General features: G+C 45.9%; 1 protein-coding gene and 1 long non-coding RNA gene across 2 annotated transcripts; both read left to right on the top strand.

Annotated features, from left to right (window-relative positions):
- The first annotated feature begins 6,173 nt into the window (after positions 1–6,173).
- LOC135387157 (uncharacterized) lies at positions 6,174–7,529 on the top strand. The gene is made up of 3 exons (XR_010420899.1): positions 6,174–6,392; positions 6,505–6,724; positions 7,221–7,529. It is a non-coding gene; the product is annotated as an uncharacterized LOC135387157 (long non-coding RNA).
- A 5,761-nt stretch (positions 7,530–13,290) lies between these two features.
- On the top strand, positions 13,291–13,782 carry LOC135389528 (uncharacterized). Its single transcript, XM_064619565.1, has one exon. It carries the CDS (start codon positions 13,291–13,293, stop codon positions 13,780–13,782), a length of 492 nt encoding a protein of 163 aa, XP_064475635.1.
- The last annotated feature ends 4,203 nt before the right edge of the window (positions 13,783–17,985 follow it).

The following is a 17,985-nucleotide window of genomic DNA, read 5'->3' as shown; positions in this document are numbered from 1 at the left end:
GCAGGTCCGCTCTGCACATAACTGGTTTGTAAGGATCGAATTTCACACATCAGCTTGCTAAGCGAGAAAGACTAGCACTGAGAGGGTGTGGCTATTCAAACAGTTTTGAAACTGGTTTTGAAACCAGCTAGAGTGATTAGCTATTGTTAGAGTTGCACGAATATTCCAAATTCCAAATACAAATTCAACCTCTGACATGATTTGTATGGTATGAAGAATATCCACATCCTGTTTTCCGTATTCGAAATCTTCAAACACTCTTACACTATGACTCAAATAAGGCGTAGCACCTACCTTCAGCAGAATTTTTGCAAGTTTACTTCACCTAATATCACCAAAGAGTTAACTCAAGCGCACATTTACTTGTATCAGTGTTGCCACACAGCAGTGCAGTATACAACTGTATGACAGGAGATCATTGTGAAGTATCTCCCATGACAGATACGCCAAAGGAATTCTTGCAACTCTTGCACAACAAGCAATCTTTTTCATCTCCCTTCTTGTACCTTAAAAGCGAGGCCACCGCTCTCATCCATGAGTGGCAATACCTCATCTGACGTGCACAACTTTAGGAGATCTTTTAATCTAAGATATTGGAATTATTAGGACAGGAGCATTTGCAAATTGTTGAATCTGATTTACACTCTACAGAGATTATTCATATCGAATTTGCAATGTGCTGATATTTTGTAAATCTGATTCGCACAGCTCTAGTTATTACCCGAACCTGATGTTCTTTCCTTCACGTTTGAATAGCCGGCTCCCCCATGCATAGAGTCCTTAGTGTATTCCCATGGTAACATCTGTGTTTGCAGGTAATCAGCATGAACACTACAAGTTAAACTTATAAAATATATGGAATTTGGAAGATTACATTTTAGTGCATTCACTAAGGTCAAAATGTACAGTCACAGAATTACATTTTGCTTTCACTCCATTGAAAAGTTGCTTGCATTTTGGTAGGAAGATATCTCACATAACAAGGTGTTTTTTTTTTAAAGCAGGCTTTCCGGATATATGTCGTAATGCTCTTTTCCAGGCAGTGTATTTCTCTTACATATGCCCACCATACATTTGCAGCCTTTGAAAACGAGGTACTGAGGTTGCTCCATGCTCTAATGGCCGTCCAAGAAGACCACTCTACACAGTTGAATGATATATCATCTGCCCTGCAACAACGCACATCACAAATGGCCACTGAGGAGAGTGATGACACTGAGCCTTATGCAGTGCTTGAGCGGTTCCTGGATTTTGACAGTTCCCTCAATGAGGAAAGTGAGATGCAAAAAATGGTGTGTCTCTTTGCAGTTGCGTTGACCGAAGAACTTTGTCGAAGAACTATCATAATCGTTGTAATAGAGCTCCGATCAGCAGCTCCTTATCGCAATTTCTAACGGTCGCTAATTTCCATTCTGATCGCACTAGTGCTAATTGCTAATGAGTACAAAGTTCATGCATAATCACCAGGTGACTTCATTCAGGTGGCAATGCTTCAGAGGTACGGAGGGACAAACACGAGGGATGCAACTCAAATAATTCTTCGTGCTCTGATGACTGATGAGGTGGCAACATCATTCAGCTGGCTAGGTGGAAAAGGGAAAATGAAATTCTGCGACCTTTTGTGCTGCAACGCCATATTCCGTGAGTTTTCCCCCAGTGCTCCATAACTCCTGTTTCTTCTAGATACAATCAGAGTTCACGCGCAATATACTAAGTTGTAACATTGCGGTGAAGTACTGAGAGCTCCACCTACAGTAGCAGAATACGTAAAATTATGTATGAGTAACAGTAATAGAATACTGCATGTAAAGACACAATGAGGAAAACAGTGTCTGCCTGTTGTCACTAATCAGTCTTGTGTAACCTTCTTTGACATGCATTATGCAGTAAGTATAAAAATTATGTTTATGCTTTTGTGTGTATGATGCGTAGGATCTGGGTTATGTGTAAGCCCTGGCGTTTTACAATTATACCTGATTACGCTCAATACGCCCTGAAGCAAATGAGCGACTATCAGGTACTGCTGTTTCAGCGAGAACTGCTGGACCAGGGGGTTCCAAATCCCAATAACCGAAGAAAAACGGGAAAGAAAACCTTATTGTAAACACATAAGCATGATTATGAAGAGCATCAAAATAAAAACATCATGACGACTAAACTGAAAGTTCACACCTGACTCAACATGATTCAACGCAATCTGGGTTTAGACACGTTCTCAATGTTTGAAGAACTTTTATCCCTGAATTTGGTAAGAAATATAACCCGAAAAAGTCAGGCCTAGTTATATTTTGCAGCGAATTTGCGGTAAGTATCAGGTAATGTTTTTGCTGGAAAATTTGTCTGTAATCAGGTTCAATAGTACATGCCCTAGTGACGTGCCATTTTTCTGACAGCTGTGTCATAATTCTTCTAGGCATCGCGATGTCCAACCGGCTGCTTAAGAACGCCACACGCAGCAAAGTGGAGCACAACATAAAATCGTGGCTGAGGCACGCCAAAGAGCACCACGACAGGGCGTCTAAATAAGTGACAAGAGTGGAAGGGCTAAATAAGGGCAAAAGGTGGCAGCTATGTACAGTTTTCTTGTGTGCAAGGAAAACTTGACACGTGGTTTTCCTAAAAATAACTCGATGGATGTAAGAAATTTTCCAAAATTCGATTAGTTATGTTCTAGGAAAGTTTGTAGGAATTTAGTTCTTATTGTTTTAATGTACGGGTCTTTTTTACGCCTCACGCGCACATTAATTCGTAATGGATATTTCCTCTCCGTGTGGTTTCCGATGACGACTAACATAGCGCGCCACCTGTATGCGACACACGAAACTTTTTGGGGGCATTTTGGAATGTGGCGAGACGACACATGTTACACGCCAGGTAAGGTGGTTTCGACAGATAATTTTCAATAAGTTTTCTTACTTCTTTGTCGTAAAAACATTCCAGAAACAAGGCAGGATGAATGAGCGGCGCTGAAGCAGGTGTAAAGTGGATCACGAGCCACTTGCAGAAGCAAAAAAGGTAAGAACCGGCACTTCTATTGCGCCACGAAATGATTTATTCTGGTGTTCTAATGGCTGATCAGAAGTGAATACAGGTCACAGATTTCGGTCGTCGCACGGTGTACGCCAGTATTCGCTGATCGAAACATGTCGTCTTTGCGGCTTTTAGGCAAGGCAGGGCAAACGAGCACTGCACAAAGGCATGCAGAAGACACTGTTTCTGCCCCTGGATTCCGCAAAAATCAGTGAACAAAGACAACTAGAGTTCGAAGATATGGGACATTTGCAGACAGAAGTGGTAACACTGGCGCAAATTAATCGTATGCTGCAAAAGGCCATCGCTTCAAAAGTTTTTCAAAGTGGTAAGCAGAACTTTGCGTATGTATGCTAGCTGTGCCAACTTGTTTGTTTTCAAGTTTATTTATGAATGTACTGGTGGTCTTTGTTCACAAGTGATTTTTATGATGCAGTTTTGATGTCTTCCTGCACTTACTGGTGGGTGATTACTTTTGGGCAAATTTTGTGAATATATATATGATTACCATTCTCTTTCTGTCAGAGAACATCGAGATAACTTTCAAAGCTAAGTGTACATGCACTAGAGGTGCATACATGCACTACGTCACACTGTTGCTCCGCTCTAACGAGTGCTATTGACCAGATATGACTGTGTTTTTGTGACTGTGACCTTTTTTTCTTTTTCGTTTTCTTACTATAGCAATAAATACTGAAGCCATAAATGAGAAAGATGCTCGATTACTTGTGCCAATGTGTTGAAGTGTCACTTCTGCTAAATTTGACAGGACAATAATTTGTCGCAACTTTTAGTAATAAATGTCACAGGTAAGAATTACATGGTTACAAACATCTAATAGTAAAAACAAAAAGCTTGTGCAGTAGGCTTCATATCACACTTTTTAAAAGTATAGTAAATGCTTGTGAGCTCCTTATGTTTTGAACAGTAATAATTCAGAGCGCATGTGTTCAGAGTTTCAGAAATATGAAATCGACAAAAAAAGTTTCTTACAAGTAGTTTGCCGGGGGCTAAAGCGTCATGTACTGTAACTACAAGTCCAATTATGCTTTCTATTAACTAGAAACTACTTTGACAGATTCCGATAAGACCTGCTTGAGCACCTCTCCACTTTGTCTCTCTAGCAGCCATGACAAAAATGCTACCAGTTGATTGGAATGTCCTCACATTTTTATAATTTTGTGTACTGTCAAGGTCTAGCCTTTTTCCTAGTTTGCATGTATAGAATCGCATACAAAAGATATACGAATATGACGCTTAACTAATGCTGTCATATTATGACACGAATATAGTCTCTTTTTTTTTTCTTTCGTACAGGCTACAAGAGGTCCCATACATACTGCTACAGTGAACAGTGCATGTATGAGTTGTGTAAGTGTACAGACAATAAACAGATGTACTGTTCTTCATACACAGGTTCTCCCTCATATTGCAAGTTTGCATGCAATTATACATAGTCGACACTTGTTACTTGTTACTGCAGATGGTGGATGTGGATGACACAACAAAAACACGACAAGATTCATACGACACAACAAAGTACACCAGACGACAGAACACACGAGAGGCATCTACAACAGACGACACACGACAAACATCTACGACAGAGCCGCACAGACAGGAATTAGAAAAAAGTGGCTGTTGTGGGGCTCGAATCTATACTACTAACATCCCCTTGCCTCCACAACTTGCCCCACACATCGACCTCTGGGGACTGCACAGGGCATTGCAGTGCAAAAACTGGGTTGCTTGCGGACTAGTATAGTGCACTATGACGATTTGCGTGACCATTGAGATGAAAGTTCGCCTCGTTGCGAAATAAAATGAACTCGAAATGAGCTGGCTTGTCAGCACTGTACTCGCTACTGCAGAACTGCACACGGCGATCGCAGTCTCCTGACCGCAGTTCGTGAAGAATTCTGAGTTTATAGGCTCAGTGCGCAAGTGGTTCGAGGAGGCGAAGGCAGCGCCCAAGCCACCCAAGCGGCGAGGAGGTGCGAAACGGCACTGAAGGCGCTCTCCCCTTCCTACCATAAGCAGCTGCTGTTGATTTTTTTTTTGACTTTTGCAATGACCAGTACGTTTCGGGTACCCATAATCCGCATAGCTCGTATGCTGCGTCTTTGCAGCTCCGAGAAACAAGGGAATTATGAGGTTTTACCTGCACGGCTGTACAAGCGTGGATTCGGCCAACGCTGGATACACGTCATTTGGCGCGACAACGAAGTATGATCTATCCTGCAAATTCTGCTCATGATATGCATGCGTCCTGTTCTACAGTACATGTGAACGTCTTCATTTCTGCTGTCTGCATATCATATATTTGACTACGTTGTATCAAAAGCATCGAGGTAAAACTTCTGTACACACGTCAGCTGCTGTGCATAATGTTTGCATACCAGTTTAATCGTAGCAAAAAATAACTGGTGCTGAAAACAATAAGGATTTTGTTAGTTCCTTTCGAGATTGGGATTGATATCCGCCACTGTGGCAAATCGGTGGCAGACACAAATTCGTGCAGATTGAGGAATATCGCCAGTGCAGCACTGCACCCACTTTACACTCGCATGGGTTTACACTTCATGGGTTTGTGGTTTTCGGCATTTACTTTTAAAGGGACTCTGACCAGAAACTGTGGGAGCTCTTTCGTACTTGTAGTCGATAAAGCACCCAACAACGACTCTCCATGCGAAAATTCACGCATCAAAACCCCACGGTTTCTCTAAACTCGAATTTTAAACATTCGACTTCATCCGAGTGCAGCACGCCTAGCGTCAAACCGAGAAAACATACTTTTATATAGAATATCCACCCCGGCCTACCATCAAGATGACGTCAACACGGGGGCCACTCGCAACACCCACAATTGGCTCAAACGCGTCACGTGGTCACGCAATATCTGTCAGTTTCCTTCGTGAAATGGCATTTCTACGTTAATATGTTTTTGTTACAGAGCCTCAAGAAGAAAAATATACCCTGCATTTATCACCTGCAACAGTTTCTACGATTTTCTTTTCAATCTGTACACGGCGTTCGATATATACTTCCGTATCCGGTCAGCTGTAATGGATGCCGTATGCCGAGCTCTGTAACTGCGAACTTGTGTGACTCCCGGTTTATCCTCTTTGTTCGGGTCATTGGGTTGGTGTTGGAGTTGGTCACCATATCCTGAACGTTTCACCTATCGTTGCGGTGTACTGCTCTTGATCTGCTGCGAAGCGACGAACCGCAACGGCAGTCACTCGCCTCAGCGAACTTCTGTCTGCTGCATCTCAAAGGAGCATGGGGACCTGATGATACCTTCAACTAAAAAAACCAAATGTGCTCTCGTGTGGTCCTGACGGAAAAGTAGTATCAACAAGGTTACCACATTTATTTTTCAGTTCCAAGTCTACGTACTGAAAACCATGCAGGTGCAGTCGATCATTCTCGTAGCTGTTGTGTAACGCGTATGCTTTCTTACATATCCCACAGAACCCTCCACTTTTTCGACCAAGTTATCGTTATGAGATCCTTCTGATGGCTTCTTACTAGGCTATGCCGCTCCGAAGCATTGAGATGACGAAGCGTCGTGGTAGCTGCACCCTCTGCCTTCGAAAGATGAATCAGTCATTCCACACTGTGCTTACTGGCTTTGTATAGAGTCTGGCAAATCCGACAGACTTGGACTGCCTTTTTCAAGAAAGTTTGAAATGTAAGTATGTGTATATTGGTTTCACATATCCACCACATATTGAGCGTGTGTATGATTGTACTTTATATGCTACAGCGTATCAGCGTACATTATTATTCAACACGTAGTGTGGCAAACTCGACATCAGTCACACAAAGCCAACAATTGCCTTTTCTTCAATTGCTTATTTTTATCATATCATGTTTTTGTCTATATCTCAATTTACCAACCAACAAAGTATATTATTTTAGTATAATCATCTGATATTTAACAAGTCACAGTTTTACCATGGTTTTGGCACACTATAGCCCGAGTTGCTTATGCGTCATTAAATTGAATCATCGTCATCTTCAACTGCCATTATTCAATTGAAGTGCCAGGTGGATATAATGATATGGCAAGATATTTTTTTTGCTGTCATCCTGGAATTGCTAATTTCAGAAGAGTAGTCACCGTGAAGTTTGTTTTCGTTTTCAGAAACATTAAGAGGACTAAAACCAAACACTTTTTCTTTCAGAGCATCCCTTATGCACCTGCATTTCAATTCCAATCTGTATTACAAGAATGACAGACCACTCAACAGAGATGAACATCTGAAAGTGAAAGAGCTGGAATGAAGATACGTTAATCTGTGTCAAAGGTTCTTAGTATGTGTGCGAGTCGAGGACATAGGTCTCAAGCTTATTCCTGTCTCCAGAAGAGGTGACAACTATGCTCCTTCTATCTATTAACCAGCTCCACTTTTTAGGGTTCCCTGTAAACTAATGGAGCACATCATGTACTACCACGTTGTCAACCAAGTTGACTCTGTCAATTTCTTTTTTTAAATTCCGGCATGGCTTTAGAAAAGGGTATTCAGGCAAAACTAACGTAGTGGAATTCGTTCACAGCATTTCAAACTGTCTTGATTTCTGGGTCCATGTAGATGTAGTATTCTTTTTATTTTGTAAGGGCTTTTGACACTGTGCTCTACGCTCGCGTGTTGGCCAAAGTAGCCTAATTAAAATTTGATCCTGCTACCTGGATATGCAGTTTCTCAACTAACCGTAACTGTGGCGACAACTCGTGAGGAGAACCTATCATATCGCCACCATGCAGCATTTGTTATATTACAATCGCTTCACATTTTAATCTAGTCAAAAGCAAGGCCTTTTGGTGATCGGTCTTGTATAATTACGTGCCCCTCCGTTATGTAACACCACACTGGGTTCTTCAACCTATGAGAGAGAAATAAATATATTGCCAAGTAAATTGTCTACAAGGCTCGTTATTCCATTTCGCCACACTACCACAAGCAATTGTTAGAGTAGTGGCCCAGGGTATGAAGCTCGCCACTAATCATCATTCAAACAAAGTTCATAATGTAAAATGCTTTACTCAGAACACTGGCTTAACACAACAATTAAGAATAAAGAGAGTAAACGTTTCATTGCCTATCCAGGTGGCATCATCCCTCCAACAGAGAACAATCAAAAACAACATCAAAGGAGTCAAATCGGTGGTCCGCATTCCTTTCATCCAATGTATTTCATACGCTATTTGGAGGGCACTGTGCCCATCAGGCATTTTGACTGTGCATATCAAGTTGAGTGCATAGAATCTGATACAACCTACATTGGCGAGATAGACAAAAGACGTGGGACAAGACTAAAAGAGCCAGGGCTACTAATGCTTAGCTTAACTAAACAGGACCGAATCAGTCTACCACTGCTGTCCTAAGGGACATATATTTTGATGGTGCAGTAACCTTTGCTCATGACTAGCGATGGGACCCTAGAAAGTTCTTAGAATCCTGCTTTATCAGGCGTGATGCTTCAGCCTGTAATACATACCGTGGCCCCCTATCGGATGTGTAAGATTCCCTCTTAGATAGGCTGATGTGCTCATCTTTGGCCTCTGTTGTACTGATGATGCCACCCGGATAGGCGACAAAACGTTTACGCTCTGTTTTTATTCGTTGTGTTGAGCGGTGTTTGCAGTAAAGGACGCTACATTATGAAGTTGTCACCCGGCTTCTGGAATATATTTTCAAATAAAGTTGTTGTTTTACAAAGCTCAATACATTGCAGAAATCATTCTTGTTGCCTATTGTTTTGGGGATGCCATTCTTGCAGTCACATGAAGCACTGAAGGGCCAATTTAAAAAGTAAAGGCAGTCTGATTTATGTTCTTGCCGACATGGCACAGCGTATGTACGAGGTAGCTCCATTTCAGAAGCCTGAGAACACTCAAAGCAATTAGTGTGCTAGCATCAGATATGGTGCACAGCATTACATATTTGCTTTTGCTAGGGCAACTAAGAAGGGTGGATAGAAAGGCAGTTACGACCTGTTTCCACAAAAGACACTCAGATTCATTAGCAATTTCCTCCAAGAGAGCCAAGGCTTTTTCTAGATTACTAGAACATGGGTACCTGGTTATAAATAACAAGAATTCATCTACCAGAAGTCAGTGTTTCACACACCCTGCTTTCCATCAACACTATTAAAAGGTGTGACCCCCAAACCTGCACAAAATTCCTGGAGAGTCTTTACTGGACACTGTTGCTGTTCCTCTCACCAGGTGCTCTCTATGAACCCGATTCACAGTTCTGGATGCACTACCTGAGCTAACTTCAGCATGCTTTCCCAACACGAATGGTAACTGCTATGAGGAGTGTTGTACTTACTGAAAGCAACATGAAATGCTGTACCTTGACAGGTAACGTTGATATCCTTCTTAAGACCGTAGAGAGATGTTCCTTGCTCCCTTTCTTCCAAATCTTACTATCAGACACAAGCCCACTTGCCACCAAGCCAATGAGATGTGCCTCACAGTCAGTGCAATCAAGGGAATCTATCACTGAGGCTCAGAAAAGCTGTTTTCCATCGGGATCTGATCCCGCACTGAGCCGTGAGTAGCCCCGTGAAAGTACCAGGGTTTCTTCGAATTTTAGATGTGCCAGCATTTGTTTTCCTCCCCTCCTTCTTTTTAAGTAGTAACTGATTACTTTAGCCTTGTACTGCTTTGGAGATTGAAGATGCGGAGATGATATAAGAGGTGGAACTAGGCTTTATGCAAAATGAGGCAAAGTGTGACTATGTACAAATCTTCTGAGAATGTCTATGTATCATTCACACAAAGAGAGGATACGTGTTACATCTTTTTCCGGTTTTGATATTTATTTATTTATGAATATATCTCAAAGGCCATTGCAGGCATTACATGAGGGGGGACATCAACATGGGTCACTTAACAAATACGGAAGTTACAAGGAACATACATATTTGGAAGACAAGACTCTATTTTTTGTTCGTTCATCAGTCTTGCTCAAGAAATTGTTCACTGTAGCAATGGTACACAATGTCACGAAAGGAGTGCTCATCTATCATTCCGCAAGACTCATTAAAAAGGACTAGTGTTGTGTTTCAACACAACATGTTGAACTCATGAACCATGCATCATCCTGAGAGCTATAGATCATCCTAAATACAGATGCTGAATTATTTTAAATGTGATAGACGAGCCGTGCGAAGAGGTACCCCCAGTTAGGATCTTGGGTACTTGAAGCCTGTGGCATTTTCTGTGGGAAAGGCTTGCCAGACCCTCTTCACTGCACAGGCTGGGATGACCATGATCTTGTTTTTTCCAAGCTTGTGCCATACTCACCTTGCAAACTGGCGATACGCAGTGTATCTGCATCGTCTACACAGATGTACATAAAATATAGTTTAGGCAAATAGGTAACCGGTTACAGTACAGTGTGTGTGCATCGTCATTTCTACATGTACCTGAGAGTAACTGCAGTTTACCTGCCCACACCTTGTACATTACTACACATGCTGTGTTCTTTTAAAACCCAAAGTTGTTTTACTTTTCACTGAATCGACAATCAAGAACACTCAATATCGCTAAAAACCTACGCTAAAACCTTATGCACAGGGCAATACATAAAAACGTGACTCAGGACACAGCACACTGACAATTACAAAATTGCCTATATTGGTTTTCTCCAGTTCAGAGTCGTGTACTGTATAGCCTTTTTATGTGCTGCGCCCTGTACTGGAGTTTTTAACGACTCTATTGCAGGACCAAACCAGTTTTGGCCGCCCAAATTTTAACATCGTTCGACAAGGACACATGTGACTTACTTGTGAATACAGTCGCTCATAGGTTCGCGTGCCCACGGAGTTCAATATGCGACCTTCAGGACAGTCATATTGAAGAATAGAAGTTGGAAATCTTTGTGGGTTGTAATGCACTCATACTGCAGTCATTCGGCAGTGTTTTCGAGCTCTTTGCAGCACAAGCATTCGATCTCCTTCGGCATTATGACACACCAGCCACACCGGCACCATGAACAGCAAGTGCGCATTAGATATCAGAACACGAAATTTCTGCGAACGTTTGCATGTTCGATCACAGTGTGCGTTAAAAAGCTCATCGCTTACCTGAAGACAGGCGACTCATGCTGTTTGCTTCATCTGTAACTGATGTTCGTAGAGCTCTAACTTCGTCTCGCATTCGCGGCATCGGCGACGTTTCGAAAGCCTACCGAGCTGTTCAGCACGCAGAATTTTCTTCTCGATGTCTCGATCGCAGAAAGGTCAGAAAGAAGTTCCGGGCTCGAAGTCTCCGCATTTCTGCCTTCGACGTCCACATTGCCCGATCGGGCATTCCGGACGGATGCCGGCGCTCTCACAGACTCACTAACAACAGAACTTCCGGTCCGGGCGCCCAATGAAACGTGGCCCTCGTGACTTCGTCACGCACACGGAAATTGGCGGATGTCCACTGCAAAGAAGCTAGATTTCGGCCCCGATTGCGCGAGTTGAGGGGGAAAAGCGAAGCCGGTTTTCAGCTCCCTGTTTGGCAAACTTTGCCTCCGCGCACAGCCAAAATATTTCGCGTGTGGCTTGGAGGCATATTATACCTTCGTAATAGATGCAAACGAAATATTTGTCGAACTTCTGGTCAGAGTCCCTTTAAGCCAATCCTGATTTCAAGCCAATTCAAGGTCTGTTTATCGACATTTATATGGTTTATTCAAAATCGGATTTTTTGCTTCAGCTGTGTTCCGTCGGGACGGACGGGATGTCCGAATGCGAGCGTTGATTTAATTGCACACGAAGTAATGCCTATTTTGTGAGTGAAGGAAACAGCCAACTAGCAGAAGTTTAATACTAAATGAATAATCCCGTTTATAGTCAGTACAAAACAGGCAAACACGGAAAACCCATATTTTGTTGTAATAAATGCAAGGGTAAATGAGCATACTCACGTCCGCATAGCGGTCCGCTTTTTCGGAACACGCCGAATTTGAAAAAACAATAATAATAATTCGGGGTGTGTTTTTCGACATTTTTCGGAAAATGTCGAAAACCACAAAACCCACGTCTGAGACATGCATGAAGCTGAAACGGGAAGACTAGTTGAGAAAAGGCACGTTGCTATTACCGGACTCTCCCCTACCGGGTGTTCGAAGACATCTCCCACTTCAGAAACGTGTCCGGACACATAAAGCCTTCCTTTCTCTACAGTTGTACCATTGCACATCAAAAAAAAAGAAAGGCCTTGCTTCTTTAGGTCGCAAGTCGCATCTGAGTTTGGTGCTAGCTGCTGCGTTCGCCACTGCGCAACACACGACAGCAGCCAGCGCTCAGTTCAGTCATACCGATTTTCTGCACAAGTGGCGCGCGTGTCAAATTTTCGCCGCGTCCTCTGGTTAGCGCACTGAGCCAATACGGAACGAAAGAACTGTCCTTGACAATCCTCAAATAAAGTTGTTGTTGTTGTTCCTTGACAATCATATCCATATTAGTTTTTCTTACGTCGAACAGTCGCGCGGCCCTGGTTGTCGACATGCCACGACGGTCTGTAGAGGAGATGTTTTTCCTCTACACATAGGTGGATCCAGGATTGTTCTGAGGGGAGATGGGTCCTGCCTTGGACAGCATGATATTACACTTTTGCAAGATAAACTGAAACTCTATTTAACGACTGAAATTGAGGGGGCGCCAGGACATCCCCCCAAATCCGCCCCTGCCTCTACACGAGTCCTGACCGACGGTGATGGAATGTCCCAGCGGGCAGATTCACGTGGCCTCACGCTAGGACGACGCCGGTAGAACTCAGGCCGAGTTCTCCAGGCACGTGTCCATCTTCGTTGACGTCCAGGTACTGCCCAATAAGACGTTGGCGACTTGGTCGGTCCGTTTTATGTGCGGGTAATCGTGCTTCTTGTTCCTGACAAAACCTTCCTCAGTGATGCATCCACTTTTGTCAAATATTTTATGGTGTGTTCCGACGGCGTAGGGGGGTTGTAAGTCGTTTTGAGTGCGATGTAGCGCCCTCGGTTGCAAGGATGCAAAAAGGACGAAGAATAAACGAGCGCGCCCCAGTTGATTCCTGGCAGCCGCTCAGCACGGACCCTTGTTCTGTCCCGCTTGATCTACAAATTTGGTGACCCAAACTCAGCTCACCTCATGACTGAGCCTCAATGACCTGGTTTTGACAAGTCGAAGCGCTCTTCCAGGCCCGTCGCGTCCAGAGCCAGATGACTAAGTACCGCGAAGTAGTGCTGCCGCTTATCCTCCTGAAGCTGATCGATGACATTGCATGATGACGTCCTTTCGTCCATACGGCCTGACAACGCTTATGATACGTTGAAGTCTGCCATTATTTCGCGCTCGACGATTTCGGAGCGAGCGAGGATACAGCAGCTCCTTGCGACTGAAGAGCTTGGTGACCGCCGTCCGTCGCAGCTCCTGCATCGGATGAAACAGCTCCTGGGAGATCGATCACGCGACCACTCCGCGATCCTCCGCGAGCTCTTCCTCAACCGCCTTGCTCAAGATGTGCGACTCATCTTGGCTGGGAACGACGATGTTGCCTTAGACCGTTTGGCCGACCTCGCTGACCGCATCACAGATTATGTTTCAGCCAGCGTGGCAACAGTGCGTTCCCCTGCAGCCGCGCCACCTCCGGCAACTAGTGAACTGGAAGCTGCCATCGCACGTTTGGCGGGGGAGATGGAAAAAATGTCGACGCAACTGGCTGATCTGCAAGCTAATCTTTACGGCCAAACTCGCAGGCCCTGATCTAGCAGTCGCCGATGCCCCCGCGCATCGTCGCAGCAACGCACTCAGAGCCCCCAATATTGTTTGGTCCCACCCGCAGGCCCCACCGACGCTTCCGACACCGTTCCACGCGTTGCCAAGCCCCCTGCATCTGGCAGGAAAACTCCACGGCCGGTCAGTAATGGCGGTAACCGACCAAGGCCCCCGACCTGCCCGCCTTCTGTATCTCAGGGATCGAATCGGGAACCACCGTTTCATTGTGGACACTGGAGCACAAGTCAGCGTTATACCCGCAAAACCTTCCGACAAGAAAGTTGGTCAGGGTCTCACGCCAGTACTGCAAGCTGCGAACACGTCCACCATCAGCACATACGGTCTACGTTCCCTCACTCTTCATATCGAATTGCGTAGGACGTTCATGTGGCTCTTCGTTGGTTGCCGACGTGGAGCACCCGATTCTTGGGGCTGATTTCTTACATTTCCACAATTTCGACGTCAGCATAAGGCAGCGCGGCCTGCGGGACAATATCACGAACCTCGTTACCATCGCTTCCGTCTCTACAGCACAGTCTGCTGGTATTTGCACATTTATACAAACTTCACGCTACGAGAAGATCTTGACGTCATTCCCCGAACTCGTGAAGCCGTGCAATCTTTCCGCATCAGTGACGCACAATGTCGCTCATCGCGTCGAGACAACGGGTCCACCGGTCACGGGACGATTCCGATGCCTTTCCGGCGATGGCTCGTCGTGAATTCGAGCACATGCTGGCCCTGGGAGTCATACGACCGTCCGCCGGTAATTGGGCTTCGCCACTCCACATGGTTACTAAGAAGGGGGCCAATGACTGGAGGCCATGTCGTGACTACAGAGCCTTTAATGCGAACACAATCCTCGACCGATATCCTCTACCACACATCCACAATTTTTCTGAGCTCTTAGCGTGGGCTACTACGTTTTCTAAGGTCGACTTAGTTAAGCCTACCATCATATCCCTATGGAGGGTGAGCATATACCGAAGACTGCCATCACTACTCCCTTCGGATTGTTTGAGCACGTCCGAATGCCTTTTGGCCTGCGGAACTCTGCTCAAATTTTCCAACGTTTCATCAACGAAGTAACCCGCGTACTGGACTTTGTGGTAGCCTACATTGATGACCTGCTTGTCTTCAGCTCATCCCCCGAACAGCACGAACATCATTTACGCCAACTCTTCAGTCGACTCCAAGAAAACGGCCTTGTGGTCAATGCAAAAAAAAAATGCACATTCTGAGTGTCTGAGCTCGAATTCTTCAGCCATCACATCGCCGTCGCAGGTATCCGCCCTCTGGACCACAAGGTCAAAGCCGTCACAGACTTTCCCAGGCCAACTGCTGTTCGCCAGCACCGTCGTTTCCTTAACTTCCACCGCCGCTTTATCGCCAATTGCGCAGACATCCCTCGGCCTCTCACGGACTTGCTCAGAGCAAAAGTAAAGTCATCGGCAGCCATTCTATGGTCGGAGACCGCAGACGCTGCTTTTGGAATTATCAAACAGCCGCTCGCGGATGCCGCTCTGCTCAGTTATCCGCAACAGGATGCGCCCACCCGGCTCATGGTCGACGCTTCAGGATCCGCTGTCGGCGCTGTGCTGCAGTAGTGTACCTCCGACATATATGGCACCCAGTGGCATATTTCTCACAACGTCTTAACGATGCCCAGACCAGATACAGCGTTTTCGGCCGGGAGCTTCTCGCAATATATGCAGCAGTCCACCACTTCCGTCACTTTCTCGCGGGCCGGACCTTTCACATCTTAACGGACCACAAGCCCCTTGCATATGTGTTCCGGAACAACCGAAATGACTATCTGTCACAAGAAACTCGGCACCTCGCCTACATTTCGGAGTTCACAACCGATATCCGGCACGTGCATGGTGTCGATAACAGCGCCGCGGATGCTTTATCTCGGAACGATAGCATCTCCGCGCCTTGCACGTTAAGTCTCGAGGACATCGCCGCAGCTCACCTGGATGATTCCGAGATGCGCGAGCTCCCAAGCTGCTCCTCAGACCTCGCTTACGCTTCGTCTTGTCCCCATACCGTCGACGACGATGTCTGTACTTTGTGACACAACCACTGGCACAAACCGTCCACTTATTCCTGTCGCACTCCGCAGGAAGATCTTCGACGCTACCCGTAATCTGGCCCACCCTTGTGTCCGCGCTTCTCAGAAGCTTCTCACGGCACGATACATTTGGCTAGGCATCCATAAGGGCATACAGCGATGGGTGAAAACCTGCGTTTCCTGCCAGCGCTCGAAAGTTGGGCGGCACACTAAGGCCCAGCTCCACGCACTCCTCCCGCCACGAGCCCGATTCGACCACGCCCATGTCGATATAGTTGGCCCACTACCCACATCCCACGGTTACAAGTACATTCTGACTTGTGTGGACCGGTTTACAAGGTGGCCTGAGGCTGTTCCCTTAGCAGATATCTCCGCCCAAACCGTCACCGAAGCCTTTGTGACCACATGGGTAGCACAGTTTGGCTGTCCATCCACTGTCACAACGAACATGGCTTCACAGTTCCGTTGTGCCCTCTTCTCAGCCCTCACCAGCCTCCTCGGAGCGCACCATATACAGACAACCGCCTACTACCCAGCGGCGAATGGTTTGGTCGAGCGCCTCCACCCCCAGTTGAAGGTATAGCCCTCACTGCGCAACCCTCCCGATCACGCTGGACCCAACATCTTCAGTTTGCGTTGCTCGGTATACGCGTTGCTGTCAAGCAGGGTCTCTGGTGCGCACCAGCAGAGTTCGTTTATGGTTCCCCTCTGCGCATCCTGGAGACTTCCTCACCCCGCGCGCCGATCAACCGCATCTATCCCACAATGACTACGTTCGGGACTTAGAGGAGTTATTTCGACACGTCACTCCCGTTCCACCTCGCGTGCCAACCCGTCGCACAGTCTTCGTTAGCCAGGACCTAAGTACGGCGACTCATGTTTTCGTCAGAAACGACCGTGCGAAGCCCTCGCTGGCGCCGCCTTATTCCGGTCCCTATCCCATCCTATCTCAGACGCCCAAGACTGCGCGTATAGAGGTCAACAGCAAAGTCGGACACCGTCGCATTTGATCGGGTGAAGCCTGCCTACATCGCATCCTGCCTTCCCTTGTCCCCTCCCCTTGCTCTCGACGACGCCTGTTCACGTCAGTTGACGCCAACCATACACGTCACTTGGACCTTAGCTACGAGTACCGTTCCTTTTTAGTACGGTCTGGGGGGGGGGGGCTGTAGCGCCCTCGGTGGCAAGGATGCAAAAAGGACGAATAGGACGAGGAATAAACGAGCGCGCCCTAATTGATTCCTGGCAGCCGCTCAGCACGGACCCTTGTTCTGTCCCGCTTGATCTACAAATTCTCTAACAAATCTACAAAATCTCTAACACAGGACCAACTTATTATATGCCACATCACGCAGTTGTTCAAGAAGATCGGATCACCATGAAGATAAGGATAGTATTTGATGCCTCCTCTCATGAAGATTGCACCAAATCACTTAACGACAATCTAGACCCGGGGCCGAAATTAAACCCAGACATAATGGCACTTCTACTAAATTTCCGCCTCCATCCTATCGTAATGATCGCAGACGTGCAGAAGGGTTTTCTGCAAATAGTCCTACGTGAAGAAGATAGGAACGCACTCAGGCTCTTGTGGTACTAGTAACGACAGATACAAGTCCAACCATTACCCACTGTTGAAACGTGGCGTATGACCAGGGTCACGTTCGGCACAGCCCCAAGCACCTTTCTACTCGCAGCAACGTTGAGACCCCATATCCGAAATGCCGCACAGCGATATCCACAACTTGCAAACAAGCTTAAAAACTCCATAGACGTCGACGACGTCATCATCGGAGCACAGGACGTACAGGAAGCTGAACAACTATACGTTCAGGCCCAAGACCTTTTTAACGAGGCATCAATGAAGCTCCAAAAGTGGGGTTCGAACAGTGATCGTATGCGCAAGAAATTTAAAACCGACGCTGACAGTGTCTTGATCGGGAACGTCACAAAGATACTTGGCATGTCGTGGAATAAGGAAACCGACACACTGACCATTCCTCTGCCGGCTGCTTCAGAAGAAGCCTACACATGCCTAAGGAAACGACAAGCGTTACAGTCATTTGCAAGAACTTATGACACCATGGGATTCCTTTTGCCGTACACGGCATCAGCAA

Source organism: Ornithodoros turicata, chromosome 3, assembly GCF_037126465.1.
Source record: "Ornithodoros turicata isolate Travis chromosome 3, ASM3712646v1, whole genome shotgun sequence".
NCBI classification, from domain to species: Eukaryota; Metazoa; Arthropoda; class Arachnida; order Ixodida; family Argasidae; genus Ornithodoros; species Ornithodoros turicata.
The sequence above is the reverse complement of the archived record's forward strand: the minus strand, read 5'-3'. Positions and strand labels throughout refer to the sequence as shown.